Source organism: Anastrepha obliqua, chromosome 1 (genome assembly GCF_027943255.1).
Source record: "Anastrepha obliqua isolate idAnaObli1 chromosome 1, idAnaObli1_1.0, whole genome shotgun sequence".
Lineage (NCBI taxonomy): Eukaryota > Metazoa > Arthropoda > Insecta > Diptera > Tephritidae > Anastrepha > Anastrepha obliqua.
The window spans coordinates 97138382-97164603 of record NC_072892.1 but is presented as its reverse complement, the minus strand read 5'-3'; the positions used below and the strand labels follow the sequence as shown (position 1 = coordinate 97164603).

General features: G+C 35.3%; 1 protein-coding gene across 1 annotated transcript in view; it reads left to right on the top strand.

The window, feature by feature from the left end:
• Window positions 1-26222, top strand: part of LOC129253054 (homeobox protein homothorax-like) — a 109320-nt gene that overhangs the window by 14984 nt on the left and 68114 nt on the right. The window contains exon 2 of the mRNA XM_054891286.1: window positions 24298-24578. Within this exon, the coding sequence (XP_054747261.1) occupies window positions 24298-24578 (281 nt within the window). The remainder of the gene's footprint in view (window positions 1-24297; window positions 24579-26222) is intronic.

Below are 26222 nucleotides of genomic sequence, written 5' to 3'. Positions count from 1 at the left end.
TATATGTCATGGCAAAGCAGAACGTTCTCAGTTTAAGCGCGTAGCAGCGAGGTGGCGCACGGGTGAGAGACATTTTTTGGCTTAATTTGAAAATCGTTATACGAAAATTTGAAAAATGTTAATTGAGCGCAATCTCCGGAACGCTCAACTATTTGTAATACATATTTGGATGGTAGCTGTCGTAGTATTTTTGTATGGAAAATTTACAAGTTTTAGTGAATTGAAAGCTTTAATTTATGGAAAATGTCATTCACTATGGAAGAGCTCAATTTCAATATTTTTATTTCGTATCGTTGGTTTCTGAAAGTATTCGATACGACCCGAGTGTGGTAGCAGAGGAAAAGGACCAAGTGGAGAAGCAGTTGGTTTAACTTAGTGTTTCTAATTGACGTCAGTTAGCACTTGAAAGAAACGACTTGCACGCTTTGTTGAACTCGACCAAAATCAGTTAGGTGATTAATGCGTCAATAAAAAAATAATAATTTTTGCCAATTAAAATTGACACTTATGCACTAAAGTACTGCATTATATCTACAAACAGACAAGAAATAGAGTGCATAAAGGATAAATTAAAGATTTCCATTAGTCAAATCGTTTTATTTATTTAGCAAAAAGTAAGAAGTAGAAATTTTTAAAAATTCATACGAAACGGATGATTAATTTTGTGCCACCTTGTACCATGTACGATTTTGTTAGTTAGTAGTTTCAAAAAGGTTGTTATTTTCCACTGATTGTAGTGAGGCCGAAATAGTAGATACTGCTCAATATCAACAACCTTAAGCATAAATTTATTTGTAGAGATAAGTGCAAAATTAAAACTCAGTGCTATAAGCCGGAAAGACGGCCAATTTTTCTGTGCTTATAGGCGGAAATGCTTATATTTATATATTTAAATAGATGATATTTTCTTACTGTTTTTCTAGTGCTTATAAGCGGAAAATGTTTCTAACCGGTGCGATTATATGAGAAAAATACGAGCAGCATAAAAGCACGAAGATACTTAGATTGGATTATGAGAACACAAAATAACACAAAATAGCAACATATGCAGCTTCAGACCTAATATAAACGATGGGTGCATGCATCTATGCTTCCAATGCTCCTAGGCTAGAAGCCTAACGAGAGAATCCCGAATGAAGTTAATGTTCCCTTACATTTTTTTGCCACAGATTTTCCCATGCCCCAGTCTAATTTCAAATTATTGTTAAATTAAGTGAGGCACCTATATCTAAATAGTCTGCAAGTAACTTTGTTAATATAGTTTATTTTTGTATGAGTAATTAATAAAATTAATACATATATTTAATAAATATCTAAACGTGCTAGATATGGAGGCCTAGAGTTCTAATTGATTAGGATACGCGAGATAAATAATGCTACTTTCCGCTTAGAGTCTCTTATACTGCATACGAATTTTCTTAATTCCTCTCAAAATTAGCCACTCGCATAAGTTTTTTGTGCGCCAATTGTTTTTCGCTGTGTCAGTGACCTTTTTCCCGTTCAATTCGCTTCTCCAGCGCAGCGTTTGTACTAGCAAATATTTCAGGAAATTAATTTTAACAAAGGAAATGTTTATTTGAACGCATTACCAAAATTCATAAAAGTAACGAAGTAAATGAGATCAAATAGCGAAAAACCGAACTACAGGAAGAAAAAAGCGCACATATTTCAAGCGCTTATTGAACTTGAAAACTTCAGCGCATCACGTTTATGTGCGAAAATGTATTAAAAAACAGCAATAAAAAGTTGACCAAAACTTTCAAAAAAACACGTAAACTAAGATGAGCTATTGAAAAAGCGTGCGTTGAACGCTTTAAACTCATCATTAAGGCATTTAAGGGGCTACAATAGACAAATTCGCCGCATAAAGAAGGCATAAAGTAAAAAAAAAAACTAATGAATTTATGAAAATAAGCTAAAGTGAAAAGTTATAAAACGTTCAGGTATAGCATGTAAGTTTTTTTGTACCGTAAGAAAATAGTACATATGAAATAAAGCATAGACCGAATAGCGAAGACCGTTTCAAAAAAAAAAAAAAAAAACAAAAAACAGCAACTCTAAGAAGAGAAACAAAAACGCGCCAAATTATAACACAAAAATCATTTAGACAAGTTGCACGCTGCTCATTAAATTAAATGAGCCATCAGCACGCAATTTATTTTAGTATTTTTAAGTAACTTCTATTCCATATATTTTCTGTACTTTCGTCTTCCTCATCAACGCTGGCGGTTGCACAAACTAACAGTCTAGCCGAGAGGCAGTTAACTTGACTAAGAACAAAGGCAATGTCTTCGCTGCTGGTTGGTTAAGTTTTCTATTTTTTGTCATGGTTAAAAGTTTTTTGTTTTTATTTTTCGAAATTTGTTGTTAAATAATTCTACGCTAACACGTACCACGCTTGCGCCAACAAACTCCGCGTGCCAGATAAGTACTTGCAAACGTTACAAATCTATGCAAACTTGTGTGGAACTTTGATCTCAATGAAATTTACAATCTTTACGAAGTACGAGGAGCAGCTGATAATACTACGAGCTAAGGTACTTAGCAATTTTCATCATTTGTTACTGATATATAATACAAATTGTGTCACTCATTGATAGTATAAATAACAGCCCTTTTTTTATTTGGTTCACTAACAGCTATTTCTGGAGCAATCAAATTCTCGATTTTTTTTTATTTAATTAACAAAGAAAATACTCCCAAATATTTTTTGAGATATGTTACCGGTTTTTGAGGATTTTGCATCTTCAAATTTAACGGTAAAAAAGTAGGTTCGGCTATTTATACGAGAAAGAGAGAGCTGCGAAGACGGCTCACGATAGTAACCAAAGGTCACAATTCAAAAGGTCGGACAATTAAATGCTGGCGGTTACCAGAAGAACTACAAATTACAAGTAATGCATTGGAGAGAATTTACATGAACATTTTCATATGAAAAAAAAAATGTGCATATTGAGATCTGCGAATGCTCGGCAACCAGTGACGATTTGCAGCCGCAATGTGACTGTCGATAAAACCTAAATTCGTCAGTATGATCCGTAGGTCCGCATATGCAAAAAACAATGCAGTGGACAGTAGTACAGGGGAGAAAGAGCAGCAAAAAAAAAAAAATAGTAGAAAAGTTAAGGTCGAAGATTATGGCTACCATTTTATTAATAGCGAGAGAATTTTATTAATTGATTATTTGCCTAGAGGGTACTACGACAAATATAATATATTGCAACAGGCACGAGACGAATTGGCGCGGGGAGCTCGATTTCTTTAAGATAACAAGCCTACTCGTAAAACTCGTTTAGTGAGTAGATTCACCGAAATTAGGCACCTAGCCTACAGTTGGGATCTGTGAAGTAGCCGTAGCAAACCATTTCGAACAGAAATCTAAGCAACACTTTTTCAGTGACATAAAGAAATTTATCAGACATGCAAAATTTTCTATTTTATATTTGGGTACACACACATATCGATTTAATTATAAGTATTCCAAATTTCCGTCGACAATTTTTGATGGAAATAATGAAGCAAATGCCCTAAAAAATGTGAACACTTCAGAACACTAAGATAGTGGAAAAAAGTATAAGAAAAATATAAAATAACGTCACTGCGCTTTCAAATATTTGCGTAGTAAATGAGTGTTTTTCTACAACAAATTTTTATACCACTTTTTCTTGTTTTTAATTTGTATAATTTCTTGGACGCAACAATTTTTTACATTCTTTTGATTTTTTCTTTCAAAAACACTTAATTTGAAATGTCATTTGTGCGTTTCAAAGCAGTTAAATAATTTTCTAAAAATTTATTCATAAATTTTTCAAAAGCGACTTTTGTGTGTCATGCGTTGATTTGAAAATTTTCAAATAAAATATACCCATTAATTTGCTTTGTATGTCGTCCACTTATTTTTAATATATGCACATAGGTAGAATTTTGAAATAGGATTTCGGCTGATTATTTTTTACAGATTTAGACTCTTTATTTCTCTCAAGTATTCCAGCGATTTGTATATTTATTTAAATTTATATAATACATATTTTAAAGCAATAAATTATAAATTGTTGAAAACAAAAATGTGCCAATCTTCAGTGTTTATTTATTGCTTTGCTAGAACTATTTAAAATGTCATTGTTGTCTACAAATTTATTTGAACAGAAGCTTTACTCCAAGGACCATTGAACTATAAGTTTGTAATGGGGTGGAAAATTAATACAAAAAATAAAATTGATTGCCACTATAATTAAATTAAAAAAATAAAATTAAATAAATAAATCAAAAATAATAAATAATAAAAAAAATAAATAATAAAAAAAATTTGCATATATATGCTTCTATGTATATAATTGGCACTTACACCCTTTGTTGCGTGTTTTACCAAGCTTTTCCTCACACAATGAATGGTGCGCCTTGATGTTGATCCATAACTTTATGCCGCCTCCGAACAGCAGCTGGTTTTTTATGAGGAGCTTTTGCAGGAGGAGGAGCTCGGCCAAACACCTAACATAAACACATTCAGTGGTTCGCCATTGCTTGTAAAAGGGCAACCACTACTAGAAAAAAACTTTTTCCACCATCTGTTGTTTCATGACCACAATGGGTTTCGAGCCCGAGCCCTACCGAATGGTAGTCTACTGCGGCGGCCAAATATGCTCCATAAAATTAATCAAAAAAAAAAAAATTAAAAACTACTCGAAACAAATTTTATTCGCTAAAAAAGTGAAAATATACTTTTACCGCTCAAAAGAGCTCTTACACGCACGCACCACTACAAAAACTTAAAAGCTATTTTTGTACGAACTCAGCAAAACATTGACCCTTCACTTCAACTGTACACTACAAATTACTAATTTTGGAGCAGTTCTTAAGCTGATCTTTAATCGCTATTCGACACGCATAAGCGTCCGAGGGCTGTCTAAGAAAATTTTCAAATTGCAATCAAAACGAATGGAAGCAAATTAAGCTAAGGCGCCGTAATATATATATATTAAGTGGCATAGAAAACATGAAAACATGCCACAAAAATGTATGAAAAACATTTCTATTTTAATTATTACTTAATCTTTTGATGCTCGATTCCATTTGTGTGTGTCAAACGATAAATATATCTTCGCATAAACATCTGACTGTGCGCATGAAAAAAAAAATGGTTTTGTAGTGGGCGGAGAATTTCTAATAGCTATTCTCATATAGGACGCCTTGAAAATAACAGACGGAAGCGACATTCGTCCAAATAACCAAATGACACGCAACAAAAATTAATTGCTTAACACCAAATAAATATGGGTGTGTGCCGAAGTAAACCGAAAAAATTAGAGAAATAAAAAAAAAATGTTTTAATTAAAAAACATAGAAAATATAAAATTAAATTTAGCAGCAAACAACTCAAATAGTGTTGAATCACAAATTTGATATGATGAAAGCTAAGAAACAATTTAGTAAGAAAGCATAAACGCTCGAAGGTAGCAGGGCACACAGGCAACTAAGAAAAAAAACAAAATGACTATTCAGAGTTACTTAAAAATACACATTAGGCGTTCAATTTTATGTGTGTAGAGACCAGGTAAAACAACTTTAAAATATCACAGCGGCTAGAATAAATATGAAACATTTGAAAATAACCACCAAGCCAATTTTTCGACTCGTATTTTGTACCATTAAATTGAACGCCGAAAATTTTTATCTAATAAAAATTTGCTACATAAATGTTAAATTCATTTGCTATGAGAGGCGCTTTAAAGAAATCAATAGTTTTGCTACCATTGCTTGCCACATTTTTGTGCATTCGCAACAAATTTACATGTAACTATACATACATATATGTGCATATATACATCCATATAGAGATAATAGGCGCATTCGCCCTCAAAAGTGGTGAATAGCAGCGAAAGCCACTGAATCGGTTGCTCTATGTAGGCTTGTGGCATGTGGCCAGACACTTGTGAGTAAATAAATAAAATGAGTAACATATTTGCAAAGACACATATGCACTTGCCAAGCACCCAAATGCAAAACCATAACTATAGATATGTATGTATGTAGTGCCTTCGCAAATCGAAAGCTTACCACCGTCCAGCAACTGTGGCAAAACCGTTTGTAATGCTGTCTGTGTGCCCACACATGCATAGATATGTAAATTTTTAAGCACACATCTACATTTCAACATATTTATCATTATGTGTATCTATGAACACATATATGTATGCGTGTGTATGTATGTATAGGATGGTTTGCCTGCTCTGACCAGCAGACGCGATAAATGACCCCGAAAACCTCAATGGGCTGCCTAAGCACTATTTGAATGTGCTATACACACACACTCACACATGCGAATTCACACGGTCGTAGCTCCTGCGTTCGTTCCATTTAGCCGAGACACTCGCACGACGATTCCCCTACACAATATCGGGCATACTTACACACACAAACATACATACATACATGCATATGTGAATATGTAGGTGCATACTATCTAAATCCCCTTACCACCGTTAACTGCACCCCTTTTTGGCTAGCCGAAAATGCGCCAGCTTTCACATGCATACACACACGTATGTAGGTACATAAAAACAATGGCGGCGGCAATGAGTAACACCTTCGCCATGCAATTTGGCAAATATTGCAATAACAACAAAAATGTACGGGCTGCACTGCGCCTAAGCTATGACTTTAAACTGCCACAATCTGGCGAAGCAGCACATACCATAACTTTGTTACTGTTTTTGTTGTCAACTATGTTGTTGTCGTTGAGCAATGTTGTTGTTGCTTTTGTGTATATTGTTGTAGTTGTTGCTGTTATTTCTATTTCAACTCCGAGCTGTTGCGCATTTGCAAATCGTTTTTGCAACCAAACTACTATTGTAGCAAGCTTTCGTAAATGGATAAGCTCAGAGTGGTCACAAATACATGGAAATATTTGAGCGTAAAAGTATTTGTGCATATTTGTGCGATGATGTGTAATGGCGTATATACTATACATTTGCATAGATAACGCAGCCCCATGTATTGTTCCCATGTGAGCGCATTTCAAGCAGGAATAAAAACCTCAACGCCGTCCAAAATACCTACGCACCTACATACATACCTATGTATGTACAAACGTACAAACCAACAACACAACCTAACAATTAGTAACTATAACGAACTCATATAACAACAATAACACTAAACGTCTGCACTTGCATAGTTATTTAGTTGGAATTTTGCAAACATCGACCATAGCTGGCGGACACGCATTGCAGCCACACAGAAATGTGTGTAAATGTAAGTTTGGAAGCGTAATTATGCGTGCTGTGCAATAAGGAACGCTCACACATTTCATTTCAACTTAGCAAAGGAAATGTGATATATGCTTGCAATATATTTCATCAAAAGCATCAATAGGTGGACGATAACTTTATTACCAAAAATAGTACTATTAGCAACGCAACTCATGCATCCGAAAAATGCTAAACAATAAAGTCTATACAGGGTTGCTAATATTCGACGAACCCATCTGGCAACCCTGTATCTTTTGACAGAGACGTCAGATCGCTTAATGAAATACAAGCGTCGGTCCAAGCAGATTTTTACAATTGTTGAAATTTACAAAAGAAGTCAATTGTGAAAACTCAACGTGCGTATAAAAAATTAAATAATGTGGAAAGTGCGCCTTCTAAGAACACCATTAAACGTTTGTACGAAAGGTTTTCTACTGGTGATGCTCTTTCTAATCCAAAGAGGGCAAATCAAAACCGACCAAGGCCTCGCCAAGGACATCCCAAAATCGCCGTTCTCAGCAGTTGGGCATTGCTCGGACCACGTTACATCCGTTATCCGCATTGATTTGCATTTACTCCCGTATAAGATTCAATTGACGCAAAGATTGTTGCCTGCGGACAAGCCTCCTCGATTGGAATGGGGCCCAAAGAGTCATCGAAATCCGTCGGGTCCGTCGAATATGGGCAACCCTGTATAAGCGCCCAACCTGGATTTTTGTCGTGGGTTGGATATTTTAGCATAAAATCATAAATATAAATGTAGAAATGAGTAAATATTTTTAGGTTTTTTACAATACTTTATTTAGAAAAAGTGAGGAAAAATTATAAAGAGTCACACATACTCAAGCACATAACTACAAATGTGCACAAAACATTTTTGGTTAAATTTATTTTTTATAAAAAGTAGTTTTTTTAATTAAATTTATATGTTTTATTTTAGTATATATTGTATTTAAAGTAAAATTATGCATATAAAAGAAAATAACATTTAATCACTTTAACAACAACGCCAATTTTTAAAAAATCGGTCAATAATTTTGTAAATTGTAGGGTCTTTAATTTTTCGAAGATCTGATTTTAACTCCTAATATCACCTCTAATAAAATTTTATTCGAAAAGTGTGATAAGCTATTTAAATATATGAAACAAGCGGATCACGACCACTTTTTTGCTATTTTAGTTATTTACATATATTGATTTCCCAACAGTTTTTACGAAAACCTCTATTTTGAACTTCGAAAGCCCATATCGCGATTTCGAAGGCTAACTTCGAAATTCGGAGAAATTGTATTTTTTCTTATGACTCAATCTTAAGAAAAAAACAAATTGGTTTGGTCCAATACCCTGCCGAGTGCTGTACATTCTTATTATATGAGCTTAGAAATTAACGCAGCATTAGCAAAGAAGAAAAAGGCTATAATTTGATTTCGACTCTCAAATTTTTGCGTAAAGCCTAACCTAACCCACTTCAATATGTTTGCGGTTAAAAAATGTACATTCAAATATTTTGATTTGAAATTTTCACACACTCTATCCAATGTTGCCACAACAACATGTTTCTTTACATTTCTGTGTGTACAAGTGTTTCACGTGCATGCTCGCCCATGCGCCACAAGCCGACACCTAACGAGGAGTGTCTAAGCGCACTAGCCATCAATTTTCAGAGTACATGCTTTTTTATTGTTGTTGCCAACTGATAGCGCCAGCAACTAGCGCCGAGCACCCGCTAAAGAATGGCAAAAAAAATTCAAATCGTCTAAATTGTGTTAGCAGCAGCAACAACTAGGCACATGTGGCACCTCCTGCACTCATATTGCCATTCTGCCGTTGGTTGCCTCGTGCAATGTTGCATATGTACTTTTACGCGCAGTTGTACAAATATGCAGGCATATTTCAAGCGCGTGTGTAGAACTGGAGGTGAGTGGCGTTTGCACAATACACACATTCCTATGTAGATACGTATGTAGACCTGCATGTCATCCAGGCCTATTGTGTGGCATTGGCTGGCCATTATTGTTTTGCATTGGCGGCAAAATCGACCGAATGGACTGTTATAGATTTATATGTGTGCATAGCTACATCGTTTTTGAGCAACAATAACAACAAAAATACACATACATTGTTTTACACATATATCGCCGGTAACAAATAGGCAATTTTTTGAATGCAACTGGCAACAATGTTGGCAGCTATTTCAAGTTCACGCATTTTTGTTGCAAATATGCAAAACCAGCAACAAGAAAATAAATATATGTGCTCTATATAAAACGTAAACAAATATAGCGAGTTACATGATGTGATACATTCATACATATATACGTACCGACTCCTATGTACAGGCGCAGAGGCCGAAGAGCGCAAAAGCTGCCAAACTTAGGGAGTTGAACGGCGTCGTACATATGTAAATATGTAAATAGTATACAAAGCAAAATAGAAGTGTAACTATTGGCAGTTGTACATATGTACTATACATACATAACGCTGCTTTTTGTCGCTCCTGCTGGAGCCTTGTTTTTGCTACTCTGTGTTTTACATAGTTTGCATATCTTGCAACGCTTCAGATGAAAGTGATAGCCTGAATTATGGGGCTTTGCAGTTTTGCATTTGTCGGCCACATTTTCACACGTATTCAAGCATTTTCTAACACACACACTTGTTAATGTACATATATATATACACCTGTGCGCACAATAATAGCAACGCAATTAATTGAAGGGTATTGACTATTTATTTATTTTTATTTAATTTTTTCTATACAAAAATATAGTTCAGCCTACTCCTAAAATTTTTGCAATTTAAAAAAAATGAAAATTTCTAATTTTTCGTTGCCCATTCTAAGCTCCGGACATGAAAAACCAAGTGAGAGAAAAGTTTGGTTTTAATTGCTCTCTACGGTCGACAGCCAAAGGCACAACTCCGCGAGTATTTCTGCCGTTCGGAAGCGGCACAAAACTGTAGATCCAGGTAGCGTCAATTAACGCCAGGGTGCGTACGGTATTTGAGGACAACTTGAGATTAAAACAAATTAAGCTTTTATTTTGAATAAAATTGAATGAAACTTCACGAATTTTTTATACTATCTTATTATTAACATTTTACTATCTAACATACTAACATTGACTTATTACTACCTAGTTTCAAAAGTGATCCAACTCTCCAAACATTTCTAGAACTCTATTCTCGGTGTAGCCATCAGAACCGTCCTCGATTTTTCCTACTTTCGGCTGTTAAAACGCGTTCTCCGGAGTCGTTTTCTTATCCAATCAAACAGGAAAAAATCTCACGGAGTCATATCAGATGAATTCGATGACTGTTGGATGGCATTCGTTTCGTTCCTGGTCAAAAATTCACGGATAATGATGGCATTGTGCGACGCTTGGTTCTCATGGTGCAAAATTCACGAGCTTTTTTCCCACAAAATCCTTCTTTTTTGATGAAATGTTTCTAATTCTAAGGTATTAAGGAAATAAATAAATAGTCACAGCGCTACTATTATTGTGAACACAGGTGTATTTATATACATATATGCACATATATGGTACATATGCAACTGCCATGCTAAAAATGTATCCCTAATATTACTTTGACTTTCGAAGCTAAATCCGGCACATTGATTATTTTTCGAGCTTAGTTGAATGTAAATTTTTATTTGTTATTGTTTAGTTGTGATAATATTTTGAGTAGCGTGCGAATTATGGCAATTTAAATCATTTTTAAATTTTTCCAATGTAAGCAATCAATTTCGCGGCAGCTGCAGTCGTAGTTTGAATGTGTTTTTATAGGGCAGCACTAAAGAGGGGGCAGAGAAAGATAAAGCGCTACAAAAACAAAAAAGTTTTCAGATTACGAATTTTTGCGCTGTTTCTAAAAATAATTCGCTCACAGCGAGTACTTTGCATAGATTTTGAATTAAAAGTGTGTGCAGCGGATATGAGAAAAATATTTTGCATATTTATTTAAGTTATAAAATGTGTGTATTATGCATATTTTGCATAAAAGATAAATTCGGAGTACCTTAATTGCTGAGATTAGCTTAGAAATATGTGCGTACTGGAAATCAAAAGAAAAAAATGTATATGTGTGACCTAAAAAAAGTATTGTTGAAGATAACCTTAAGGCGCGATAGATTGCTGAACCTCAAAGCAACATTCGCTGCATTTATGGCGCGCAAAAAAGGGTTCAATATTTGCAATAAACATAGAAACTTGAGTAGTAAATAAATGTAAGTTTTTTCAATAGTTTCTTATTTTTGTTATTTACATTTTTTTCTTGTTGATTGCTGTTTTTTTAGTTTTTGTAGAAAATGTTGAACCATACCTACTTACATATATTCCATAAAGAGTTTGCCAGAGACAAAAACTTTTGCTTCACGTTGCGTGACAGATTCTCTTTGACAGCTTAGTTGGAATGTACGAGAATTCATTTGAGAGTTCGAGAATTCATTCACTTAAAATGTTCAAGATGCAGTGTGAAGCAAAAAGGTCGGCAGCTACCATCCGTTTGCGCGCTTTGACAATCAGCTAATATAATTTTCCTTTACTATCAGTTTTGCGCGTTCGCTTAACATGAATTTGATTCGATTTGCTGCTGAATTGGGTAATGTATAAAATTTCGGGAATAAGTGCTTTAGAATGTAGTTATTTTTTTTTTGAGCACTTAAATAGCAGAAGAGAGTTTGTGGAAGCTATGAAAATGCAATGTGTCAAAAACCACAGAGGTCATCCGGACACTCTTTCGCAATTTCTCGGGTACTCATTGGTGCACTTCCTCAAGACTTGAAGCGAATAAGACCGAATAGTCGTGATCTTGATAGAGTCTTCTTACTCAGAATTTATGCTTTAAAGCTTTCTGCAAGCACTTCCATGTTTGCTTGCATTAAAAGTACCATTGGTAATAGTTCTAATATATTTCCAAGTAATATTTTTAACATTTTCGTGCTTAGAAAAAAATAAATTTACAAAATTCACAGCCAATCATGAAGGATCTTTCAAATCACGCGTCTGGATGTTGTTAAAAAAAAACATGTGAAAAATTATATTCCAGAATTCACTATTTTTATTCAAACAATTATATGTGAAAAATGAGAATTAAAATTGTCAAGGCCTCGCTCACACAATATCGCATTTAGTTCAGCAAACTCGATCCGAATGTTGTGTTTCAGCTCTGAATTGCTTCGTATTGACAAAGACTTTGCTTTTTAAAAAAGCTAGAAAAATAGAGCAGTGGTGTTAGATCTCATGACCTAGTTTATGGCCAGTTTATGACACCATTACGTGAAATTAATCGACAGAGAAACGTGGATCGGAATTATGCAACATTTTCTCGTATTTTGGTGCTTGTGGCTACATTTCGTTGAAAATAAAAGATAAAGGCATATTAAGATCAGCTATGTCTATTCCTTCAAGGTTAAACCACAAAAAATCCTCAATCAGTTACCTATAGCGATATCCATGGACAGTAACAGCTCTTTCATTCACACTTCGAATAAATACTGGTCAATTATCTCACCAGCCCAAAAACCTATACTCGCCAAATTCGTCGTATAATTTTTTTACAATCGATTAGCATGCACCAAATGTCACAGTTCAGTGTGAAATCTTTTTAAGTTTTTTTTTCTAATTTTTCGAGTTCACCGCAAAGCATAAAACGCTCAGTTCGAACTCCGATTATGACCGGTGAATGCTCAAAAACGCTCCCGAACATGCTTTCTATGGCAGTTAACTGACTTCAAAGCGTGTCTTTTAAATGTATTTATTTACATAACTTTTAGCATAACATTTGCATGCGTTTCATTAACCAATAAGTTGTGCACATAAATGCTTTTCAGCCATACAGTTTTACTTTAAGCAAAAAACTCCGCAGAATTACATACTTCAAAAACACATATTTTACATAAAAACACAACGTGCTGCATGTGCGGCAATTAACTAACGTCACCCAACATACATATGTTTGTTTGTGGTAGTTAAGTGGGTTTAATTTTTTGCAAACTCTGTGCAAAATCTGCTTGCTATTATTAAATAGGAGGAAAAAAATATTTAAAAATATGCGCACTCTACACGCTTTCAATTTGTTCTAATTCGATACTTTGCCATTTTGCTGGCATTTCTAAGAATTTATCCATAGAGCAAAACATACGTACACACATACACACATGCCTATTACCAGTCAAAGCTTATCGCGTGTAACCTTTTATGCTAAAAATTATTACTGAAGGTAGAAAAATTGCAACAAAATATAAATAAATATTAAATATTCTGCTTGTTTACATATGTGTATGTACATATGTATATACTTACATAAATATTTATTAGCTCAGTTAGTTGTTGTAGCGTGTAAAAACTGTGTTTGGCCCACGCTCAAGCTACTCCGTACCTTACATCTACTGAGCTTAATGTGTTGCAAACATGAAAAAATACTAATTTTATGCGCCCACAATCACTACAACAATAGCAACTAATCAGCATACATATATGACTATGTAAATTTACTAATAGGCATGTTTTGCTATGTATGTATGTGTGTAAGCATTTGAGTAAGCGCTGCTGCTGCTTCTTCTGGTGAATCTCCTTGCATGTCGAATCAATTCTTAGTACCGACATCCCAACATATGAATCTATATATGTATATATGTATATATGTATATATCTATGTGTGTAAACGTGTATATGCATGCATATATGTAAATCGTTTTGTTGTATACATGTATGTATGTAAATAACAAATCTCATGCGTGTAGTCCTGTGGGTTCAAGTGAGCTTTCGGCCTTCCTCTGTTATGTACGAGCATTCTTACACACTTGCAAACAAACATACACTCATAGCAGCACTACCGCGGACAGACTACACGTGGTCGACTCGGTCATTTATCGCTGTTCTCAGTTGACTCACACACAGCTCTCATATAATAATACATGCACACATACATACATGCATACATATGTAGTAAGCAGGATTGTTAGTAAGCGTTTGCGCATACTATAGGGTGTCATAAATTTTGAAGGATTTCTGTTTTGAACTTGTCAAAAGCAGACATAAACGATTTTTCCACCATCGCTGATTTGGCGGCGATATTTCTGGCTTTCGTTTTATTTTTTTTTTTTTGGAATTTTGTGGTAGCTTCCTAGGCTGGAATAGTTGTTGTATCTACATGAATATATATGGAAAAAATATACATATGTACGGATGTGAAATGTTGTATCTACTCACAGCTTTAGTCTTGTATTTGTTGCGATGTATTATTGTGGATGTGAAAGGGTGGGTGGTTGAGCTGGCAGTAAAATTGGTGGCACGAAGTGGCAAAGTGAAAGGAAGACAGATCAATATACGAGTGCTGAAGTGTGCAAAACAATTCATTTAGTATGGTTTATATTATACAAGGAAATATGTATATGTATGTAAGCATACAGACAGAAAATGTGTAATATAAAGAAATTTGTATACTTCCTTCTGCGTAATTTTATGACTCGTTTTTGGTCGCTCTTTTTCATTGCTCCGCTCTGCTCTTTTTATATTTTAAGCTTCCGTGTTTTTATATACACACTTACTTGCTTAAATATATATATATGCCTCTTAGTGTATAGCAACTATAAATTTAAATTGAAGCTTTGTTCTTACTTTTAGTTTATTTTTGTTGTTGTATTTCTATTGCTATAATCAATAATGTGACGTATGTATGCGTAATATGAGCTGGTTTATTTAATGCCATGCTAAGATTAAGATATCGCTGTTACGACAGGCTGGCTTCCTGTTTCTTGTATGTATGTGTTAATATGTATGAGAGATGGCATTGTTATTGCATTATTATTGACATGTTAGGTCTATGTCAAATGCATACCTGCGAAATTAAATTATTAAATTATTAAATAAATTAAATTATTTAATTTCGCTCAGTTTTTGCATATGAACTAAACTCAGGCCCAAACTGACGGAAATGGGCTTAACAAATTTTGAAATTTTTTTCACAAGCTATGGAGGTGAAAAAAGTCAAAATACTTCCTAACAAGAGGTACTAAAACCTTTATATGAGCACAATTTCTGATCCGTTATGGTCCAAACAGTATTTCTATATGGTTGCTCGATAATACAGTAGGTTCTGTTTTTATGCGATAGATACATTCCGCAAGAAACAGCATAAAAAAAACAGCATAAAAAAAGCTACTAGTTCTATAGTAAAACTATAGATACGGTTCAAAAGTGCTAAAACCGCATAAATCTGAAATAATGTAATAAAATCGCATAAACAAAATATTGTATTTTTGAAAATTATATCTTTATTTAAGACGTTTCGAGAATCGAAAAATAAATTTTAGTCAGAAATAGAATCAGATAATACCCACATGTTGCGCGTTCGTTTAGGATTTGGCGTAAAATCACTTTCGTCACTTGAGGAAATGTACACGTCTGATCTAGATAGTTATGCAGGCGGTTCCATACTTGTAGGGTTAGCATTTCTGATGTAATCTGTGATGAGTTTTTGCTTAGCTGGTTTAGAATCTTGTTTATATGTACAATTCCCGATAGGTCGACATGCATTTTGTAATTAAAAAAAAAAAACCGCACCATTTCAAAACTGCATAAAAAAAAAGCCGCATAAAAACAGAACCTACTGTATATCACACAAAATATTTTTTAAATGCTTTACTTTTTATATTTAAAAATTTCAAAATTCAAAATTCTCTATTTTCATATAAGCATAACTCTAATAAGTTTTTCTTAGCCTTAAGTAGTAAACGGAATTTTTCTGGCCGCATGCTATCCCTTTTTATTTTAGTTTGAACGCGTAAAGGCCAAAATAAAGATTTTCATCACTCATTTATTTTTTTTTAACTAAAAAAAAGTCATTCTTTCAAATTGGATTATAAATTGGAGTATAAATATGGCTTACTAAAGCCATTTTCCGGAAAACGCTCCGACATTTTTGCTTCACATAATTAAAAGACCGCAAATACTTTTTTTTACTTTTCTTGGTATCTATTGCGCATACTTTGTTCGATAGAGAGAAACTTTTGACATCTTTCTAAGTTTTTATAAAACAGCAAGAATAACGGAGTTCAAATGTAATGCGAAAAAGCTGGACATGTCCTCTTTCCTTTGGTATTCCTATTGATATTATATGGCTATTGTAAGTATTCTAAAGTATTTTTATTTTTTATTAAAATTTATTTATTTAAAATTTAATCTTTCAAAATTTAAGGTCCTTTAAAAATTAAAAAATTGAAAACTAAAAACTGAGCGCGCTTTCTGCATTACAATAAACAACTTATAGTTTCATATGCCACAGGAAATCTTTTCGGTATAGATTTTACTGCCGTGTGGTGTAATATATGAACTCATACATGCTGGAAAGGTATTCAAACCAAGCTTTTTCTTCAATTTTTATGTTATTCCATATTACATTTAAAATTATTTAATTATATAGTCCCACAAGTTTTTGTCGCCACTGAGCAACAGATCTGTTTCCGCTATTAGAAAAACTTTTTTGAAGTTTCTAATACCTGAAGTGCCGATCGAAGCACATTGCCGGTATGCATGTCACAAACACATTAGCACACTAGACCTCGGCGGCCGCCTGGTATGCTGAAACAAATTTTTTCTTTGTACGCGTAGGTATACGAATATCACACATTCACAAATATTTAATTTGAAAAATATTCAATTTCGCGCGCACACTTCTGCAAACAAATCAGCCTTACTTACGGCCTCTGGCCTATGAAATCAACATACAAAATTGAAAAATCAAAATTTAACTCGAAAAACTTTAATTTTATGCAAGACATTAACTGCATTTTAAGTTGCCATTTAAAAGTAATCAAAAAACGCGCAGACAAGATTCAAAAATGTCTAGTAGTCGAAAAGTAGCAACAGCAGCATCTTTCATACGGCTATCAGAAGGTATCGTTTGTCCACACCAAAAAAAAAAAAAAGAAAAGCAATAACGATAACAACAATAAATAAAGCGCGATCGATGTCATGAATGAGTAAAGCACAAGCAGCAGATCGGCAATTGTGACTTCTTGAACAGAAATAAATGAAATAAAATGAATGTATCCAATGAATGTCTGAACTACGTTCGCAAGAAATTCAATTTCTGCCAAAATACGCGTAATAAATTCAATAAGCAAGAATTCATAAAAAATGGCGACTAAGGCAAAAAAAAATATTTTTTTAAGAAAATGAATTATTGATTTCATAATGATAAATAAAACATTAGAAATGACAACAAGCACGCGTTGTCAGAGTTGACTTGTCAAAGGAGAACATAAAAAATACCAACAAAACGAAATAGAATGGCATCCCAATGTTTGCACAAAATTAGAGAGAAGCAAATGTTGGTTGAGAAGTTGAGGTTAGCAAGTCAATAAAACTGCCTAAAGAGGCTGTCAGGATTTTTATTGCTATTTTTAATTTAATATTTTTGGAAAAGTTTTACATTTTCTAAATTATCGAAAGCGAGTATAGATATTCACATTTATGTAGTTCATATGATAAAAGTTAGTACTTTCCGTTGAACCAACGATCCATCACTCCAGCTATTGCAATTTGCATTCACGTTCCAGTTCCACGCGCAAATAATCACACACCCCCCACTGCACAGCACTATAAAGTATTCAAAACAATTACAAGCTAAATTAATTCAAAGTGCAATTCACCTGTTTTTTTTTTGTTTTTTGGTTTTTTCTCTTTTAATCTCGAAACAATTCTGTCTCTGATTTCTGCTTCTTCTTCTTCGCTCAAATTTGCGCTCTTACGCTAAATTACTTCCTGCTTCCTTTACGAACGAACAAACAACTTTTCACACAGTAAGCCGTCATGGTCACATGCGGCAGCGAATAGGAAAACATTTTGCAAAAAAAAAAACAGAGATACAAATAAAATAAATGAACAACACATACAAAGATTAGTCAGCGTAGTTAGCTGGTAAGAAAAAGAAAAAACAAATAACAAAAACAACCACAAGAAAAAAGCACAGCGAGTTCAATGTCTGCACACTACAAATTAGCATAACAACTTTATAGTTTAACTACTTGCTATGCTACGAATATCTGCGAAAATGTATCTAAAACGCTAAAATGCTAAAAGCTGCAAAAAGCAAAGCAAAAACAAATATAACTACAAATACAATAAAGCCAACTAAAGCGATCAGCAGCTGACACTGTGAGGCAGGCAGCAGGCGGCCGGCAAATAGTCCCACACTAGTTACCCCAACTGATCAGCTGGAAGAACGGCTTGCAACTTGCTGACTATTGCTGACTGCTTGCAACTTAACATTGGCAACATTCGCCACCATCGCCGCTTTAAAGTATGACAAATGCCACACAACAAATGCAATCTACCGAAAAATAACAAAAAAAAAAAAAAAAACGAAGAAAGAACGCGCAGCAATGAATTGAATCGACAAATCAACAAAAAGAAAAAACAAGCTTTTAACCCACAAAAATCAGCAACGAAGCGCAATAAGCTGCACAACAAGCGCAATAAGCAACAATAACAGGACGGCGGGAACAGAAAAAAATGTGGATTGGCAACTGCACTGCGCCAGCCTGGGACTCAACTGGCCTACTAGACGGGCTTGACTTGTCGGCCTGTTGGCCGTTGACAGTTGCTGCGACGAACTTTGTGGAGCTGAAACTTCCAGCACAATTCATACAAATACACATGCATACATATGCATCACAGTACAAAAAACTAACCACATGTGTAGGTGAATGTGTGCGTGTGTGTACGTATGTGCCACGTTGGAGGACATTTTATCTTATTTCTTAAACTCGATTTTTAAACAACAATAGCAGTAAATTTTGCGCTGCTAAGAAGCAGTTGAATGTAAAAAGATATACAACAACAAAAAAATATATGTGCATGCATATATATATAGCTATTTGTTGTGCCCTCGTTGGTTGCTATTGTGCTTTTTGTGTGCGCTACTTTGGCGCGCAGGCGTAAAAGCATACAGGCACACAAACAAGCTTACTGCTTTTCGTAACGAAAAATTGTCTCAAGCAGCAAATGCTTCGTCGTCGTCGTCGTTGCGCGCTAGTTGTTGAATAGAGTTTTGTATGTGCATGTGTGTATATGCGTGTGAGTACTGTGCGATTTGTGGCAAGCCTTTGCCCCCGTAGTTTAGTTTGGCTTTTGTTATGGCTCAAGGTTTGCGCGCATCAACTCGACGTTGTTGTAAGCGCGCGCAGGTGTTGTCTGGCTGGTGTGGTGGACTTTTGGTAGTTGCGATTTATTTACAAAGTTTCGTTATGGGAAAATTTTATTTTCACTCATCAATTTTTATTTTATAAATCTTAATTTCCTAAATGCCTACAAATTATAATAAAAAAGAGCTCGGACATCTTTCGGTTCCGTATTTAGGCCAAAGTTCTCCCACAACTTTGTTCGTTGTGCGTATTGATGGCAAAAATCCAACTTTACAGGTCCCCAAACTTAATGAGTCCTGCTGTATGCCGCAGAAGCGTGGACGATGACAGCATACGACGGAACGGTGAGCTGCGTGCGCTTGGCAGGCTTCACGACAAAAATCAAGTAACGTAGGACTTGACTGCACTTGCTGCTGTTATTTAGCACTGATGTTGCGAATTTAGTTCCATATAAAGCAAATGAGCGGAGTTCTTTTATATGAAGGAAAAGGCTCAACACTGCAGCGAAATAAAAAATGGTCAAAAATCAACGAAAATTTTGTGCGACCAAAACTTACACTTTTTTATACTTGAATTGAATGGGTTATAAAACTGCTTACCCAGGCTTCTTCTAACAATTCTAAATAAAAATTTGGAAATTTTGATGCATTTTTTTGGAATTTTTTAATTTTGTTTTTTATTTTTATACAAAGCCGGCATCTTTAAGTTAAATATAGAATGCACTATACTTTTATTAAAACCAAAGTAAAAAAAAATGTTAAAACTTGATAAGACGGCTACTAGTAATATTTTGAACAAGGCTTTAGTTATACCTCGCACAATAATTTTCCTTAATTTGGTCGACCAATATTTTCCAGCTCTTTTCGAAAACTCAAATTACTAAACATCCCGCGAAAGATCGCACATTTCATATATACCAAGTGGCGCAAAATTAATCACCCTATAGGAAAATTTATAATAGTTGCCAATGGCGACTCGCGTCAAACATGTGAACTGGACAGCTGTCGTATGCGAACAGAGAACAAATGGAGTGAGATAAGGTCAAAATAAAGACTGCCATCTGTCCAAATATTTTTTATTAAGTAAAAGAATTGTTCAAAAACATAATTGGATGATTAATTTTACGCCACCTGTTATTTAATTCTAAACATAATCAGCTCTGTTACTTCTTATTTTTTATATTTACTACTAAACACAACCAGCTCTATGCGTAGAGCCACTTCTTCATCAACTCATTTGGCCTCCCCCGACAATAAAACGCACAAGAATCATTTAATCTCATTTTATGCATTTTGGTTTAGTGGCTGATAGCTGATGGCTCTGTCAATGTTGCCATTGACGTTGCTGATGAGCCTGATGAGAATGCCGATAAGCATGCACTTGTTCGCCTCTTTCGTTTGTCTGATCTGATACGAGTGTACCTGTGTACGCAGCATCCTCACGCTCCACCACAGCAATACTCGCACAATAGTGAATCGCTCTTTTTCCCCTTGTCAACTTGACATTTACACCAACTGTCAATTGCTCATTTCAGTCAACCTGACTGTTAGCCTTTCTGCGATTTTGTGCCCCTGATAAACTCAGAGTAACGCAGCTTCCCACAGCACAGTTTGGCCTCGTTCAATTGTCGCTTATTAAAATGTTGCTCGATGAAAGAAAAAAAAATAATAATAAGAAGGCAACAACAATTCGTGTATAAAATATGCAGTGTTAAATACACCACAGTCGTCGGGTAGCTTGTATGTGGAGTGTCAAAGAGAAATGTGATAAAAATCTTTGACGATTCTCAAGCTTCAGTTAGCGTCAGCAGAGTGTCCTCAACTTTTGCTTTATATCAAATCAGTAAAAGGTAAGAGCAGAAGAGTGTAGGGAAGAAAAATTATAAAAAAGAACAAAAAGAACAACCATCTTCAAGAGGAAAACTTGTTGAATGCGATTATTCCCCTCGTGCGCGCTAAACAGCCACCACCCACCCGACTATATTTTCGGTGAATATCGCATAGCGACATTTAAGGCTTATGTACGACTGTTTTCTTGTGTGTGACTCTTTGTATTCCCGTGCGTGTGTTTGTGCGTGTTAGCACGTCAGGTGAGCGTGGCGTTAAATTTTTTAATGTCTTACAAAAGTTTTAACGCTGCAGATCTTGAAAGGCGATATAATTTCATTACTTTTTTTTTGGTGTAAGTGGCGCGTCACATTTACATTGGAGTAGTTCTTTATACAATACTCGTATATGCGAAACTTTTTTCACATCCATTTTTATCCAAGTAACTCCATAGCGAGCTTGATGCTGACGCTGAAGGTGTCAATTTCGTATGCAAAATGCGTGCAATCCACGTGAATGTTTTTGTTGTTATTGTAGCTACTTTTCTTTGTTTGCGTGTGTGTGTGTGTGTGTACTTGTTGTTTTAGTGGTTGGCAAGTTCATCTTTATTCTTGCCGTGCGTTGGCGTTTCGTCAAGTGATTGTTGATTGTTTAATAAAGAAGTGAAAAAAAGTTGTTTGGTGTTTTGAGTGAGATTTACAAGGTCAAGCGTTGAAGTTGTTGTCAGCAGCGCAATAAAAGCGCCCAACAACAACATGAGCGCAACAATGTCAATATTCTCCCATAATGAAAGCGGTTTTTTGGGCAACACACTTGCATACAAACATATCCACGTATACTTGTGTGTGTGTGTGTTGGTTCGGTGGGAATAAATTTGGAAATATTTTCGCGTGTATTTTGCATGTTTTTTGTTTTTTGGAGCATTCGAAATGAGTTCTGTGTCAGCTGTTGCTGTGAATTTAGCGCGGTATCAGCAGGCAAAAAACAAAATCTATAGGTAAAAAAGAGCTGCTTGACAACCTCTAAACTGGACAGTCACTTGACGTGCATACGTAGTAGAAACGCGAGGAGATCTACAAACACGCGCGCATCCAGCATAAGTACCTCAAACATATATATCGGGTGTTTTTTTAGTTGCATGAGAACTATCGATAGCTATGGCTTAACAGCTGAGAATGGCAAAGTGTGTTGACATTTCTGTGCAGTCAGGTTTGGCAAGTCGTCATAAATAGTTTAATACCAGAACAACGCTTCAAAATTGTGGAAATTTTTTTTGAAAAAAAAAGAAATCTGTTCACGTAGTTCATGGAGCGAAATATTGAAGAAGACGCCGAAAAGTCGATTTGTCGTCGTTCTCTACTTGTGGGCCTTTGTTCTTCCACTAAGTGGAACATTTTACGTAAGGATCTTGGCTTACGTGCCTAAAAAATACAGCTCGTGCAAGAATTCAGGCCAATGACCAACGTTTGCGTCGCATTTTTGCTGGTTGGGTTCATTTAGATCTATTGGAACAAGTAGTCAGAAATTAAATTGGACGTATCGAGTGGATCATGCAACTCATACCGCGGCGGACATATGTCGGATGTCACATTCAAAAAATAAATGCGATGAAATGATCTACCAGATTATAATAAAAGAATGTATTCCAACAATATTTCTGCCTTGTATTATCATTTTCTATTGTCAGTTCTTAAGTTCTTAAAAACACACCCTTTACATATGTGTGCACATCCACGAAAGCTTTTTATTCCACTTTAAAGGGCGCTGGCACTTCCGTCAACTAGTCTCGTAAGTTGGGTAGATTTTTTCTTTTGACATTTTTTGCTTTGCTGTAAGTCGCTTACGCAGTAAGTCCAAGTGATTTACGGCTATTTAATAGCCTCGACGCAGCACACTAACTATGTACGCGACGTCGACATATGTATGCATGTGTATGTCGGGCGACGGTGTTAATGAGCCGCTGCGCTTGACATTATTGAGCTATTAAATGCGCCATAAAATATTTATCAAACTATTTTATGGCAACTGACTTGCAGATAAAATAAAATATAATAGTTAGATATGCAAAGTGCGGGAATAAATATCAATACATTATTTTGTCTGGCAACACTTTGAAAAATATAATATGTGTATATAATAAATGCATAAACTCCGCGAAAGTCATTTCGTATTTGAAACCTGTAATTCATCAAAACATCTAATTTTGCATTTATAAAATAAATGTGATTATAGCTGACAACTTGTTTCTGCATACTCCCTCCCTCACCTCATCTCACCTCCGCTCTGTTTGCAACGCAAATCACTGCAAAATGTTCAGACTCGCTCTACAAAGCTCTAAGTCACAACGGCAAGCAGTGATTGAAGTATTTTTGCAGTCCGACGCATCCGCGCTGAGTTCGACTTTGAGATGCTAAAAAAAAGGAAACTTACGAATATTGCACGTTAGACTCACTCACGGCTTTGGCTTATAGCCGACTGCCAATTAAAATAACTGAGATTATTTTGCAATTAATTTTAATTAACAGCAATTTTAACGCTAACAATGACGCATCCAAAAAGTCATACATTTGCAAATATGACTGTAAGTAAAATGACAACGGCAACAATTATATTTACTGTTCATAACAAAAAAAACACTAACAGCCTCACCAAATATGGAAAAGACACATTGGAAAAAAGTACTAATGAAATAATTACTTGTTTGGTATTTTTTCTGCATTTGGTGCAAAGTGTTAATAACCTAAAGACAAGTCAAAAGAAAAAATAGATATTTAAAATTTCAATACTTTATGTATATGTACATATGTATGTATGCCTATATCTGTACTTCCAAGTATGTAAGTAGCTGAAAATCGCATTGTAAAAGGCAAATGTGTCGACAAAAGCAGCTGCTCGCGGAATGGCAACCAAAAAATTATTTATTACCCATAATTTTTATTTTACTTACAGAACGTATTACATTTATGGCAAATAAATTAATTGTTACTAATTTCTGTTCAAATTGCATTATTCTGTTTCTTTTCACATTTCAAATTGTTAATAAATTTTTCTGCACTTCTTCCTCTTCTCTCACACACAGTATGACGATGGCCTGCATGGCTATGGTATGGACTCGGGTGCTGCAGCAGCTGCCATGTACGATCCACATGTCGGACATCGGCCGCCCGGATTACAAGGCCTCCCCACGCATCATTCACCGCACATGACACACGCTGCTGCGGCGGCGGCAACAGTTGGCATGCATGGCTACCACACTGGCGCTGGTGGCCATGGTACACCTAGTCATGTATCACCGGTTGCTAATCACTTGATGGGCGCAATACCCGAAGTGCATAAACGTGATAAGGATGCGATCTATGAGTAAGTAGAACTGAGAGGAAAAAAGAAGAATTTCATTTTGTACTTTTTTCACTCGTGCGACCTTAAACTTCTGTTTATGGTGTCAAAAAATAAAGTATCTAAATTTTTTATTTCTGCTTCAATTAAATGATGTTTTGCTCTCAGTCGCTGTTTATTATTTTTCCCTGCAATTAGCTTTCCTTTCTTTTAGTTAAAATAACCATGAAATAAATTATTTGTTTGTTAATTTTTATTACTCTTCCCTTCCGCGCCTACTTTGAAGTCACTCTGTACTCTGCAAGGAAATAAAGAAATTTGAAAGTTCATTGAAAACAATTTGCAAACCTTTTACTCGGCTCACCTTTTTAATTTCTGTGATCGGTGTGTGGTTTTTGTGCACGCGTGCGTCACTTTTTTTCTCTCAACGATCCTTTTTATTTCAGGGCGTTGTTGGAGTGTAAATTGTTAAATTAGGGGTTCCTGAAATTGCTCGCTCGCCGGACGTGTCATATATATGTGCATGTATGTGTATATGTATGTATGTAGGTAGGTGGTATAAGCGCTGATTAAAAGCCGAAATTTATTAGGGGTTAGTTGTTTAGTTAAGTGTTTAGTTGGATTGTTGTTGCTGTATTAGCAACTGTTAGCAGTGTGGTTAGACGTTTTCACGCGTTCCGCCTTGTTCGTGGCAAGTATTAATTTGCTTTTCGATTTTCGAGCGGCCAGTTGGAGAAGAGGAGCTTTAGCGATTGCTTTCTACGTGACAGGAGTGAAGCAAAAATACTTGGTGAGCACTTCATGAAGAGGAACACTTTATTTGTGGAAGTAAAATTAAGAAAAAAATGCAAAAAGGCTAATCTGCAGTTCGAATGCATTGCGCCCCACTTTTACAATATATGAAATTTTGCGTCAATTCGCACTGCAAAAACTGGCTTGCGTCGTATCCATTCGTGTATTATTTTGTTGTTTTTTGTTTTTTTTTTGTATAATGTGATTGCGTTTGTTGCTCAAGGTGTAAATGCAAGCAATTACAAAAATTTAATGTGCACATTGCGTGCTAACTTTAAAAAAAAAGTAGATGTTTGTATGTATGTATGTTATTTACTCACTACTCAGCTGCATTCAGTGCTGGTAGAAGTGGCGCTCTCCTTAATCAGCGCGCACACTCCATCATCATTCTACCAAACCCGGGTGCGTAGTGCAGCAGATATTAGCATTTTACATTCAGTTATGCCGCGATTACTTTACCGTTTACCAGTCTATTTGTGTTTTGTTAGTTGATTTTTACTTTTCCTCCTCTCTCTTTCTCCCCTTTTTTGCTGCATAACTGATTTCCGTTTAGCGACTACCATAAAAATAACTAACCACTCATTAAAGCTGTAAACTTCTTTTGCATCCACTGGCCTAGCTACTAGCTGCATGTGAAGTTAAGTTAGAGATAGCGGCTATGCTGCAGCCAGTCGTCTTAATCCTTATTGCCATGCCATCCAACAGCAAAGAAGCAGCAAGCACTGTGCAGATCTCGGCAACATTCCGCATTGTTAGCGTTATCGCAAAAGCTGAGCAGCAACATGGCAAGCTTGCGCAAGCATACATGAACTCACACTAAACTACGCCGCTCCGCTTTTGCGGAGATACAAAACACACTTTAGCGGCCATAAAATG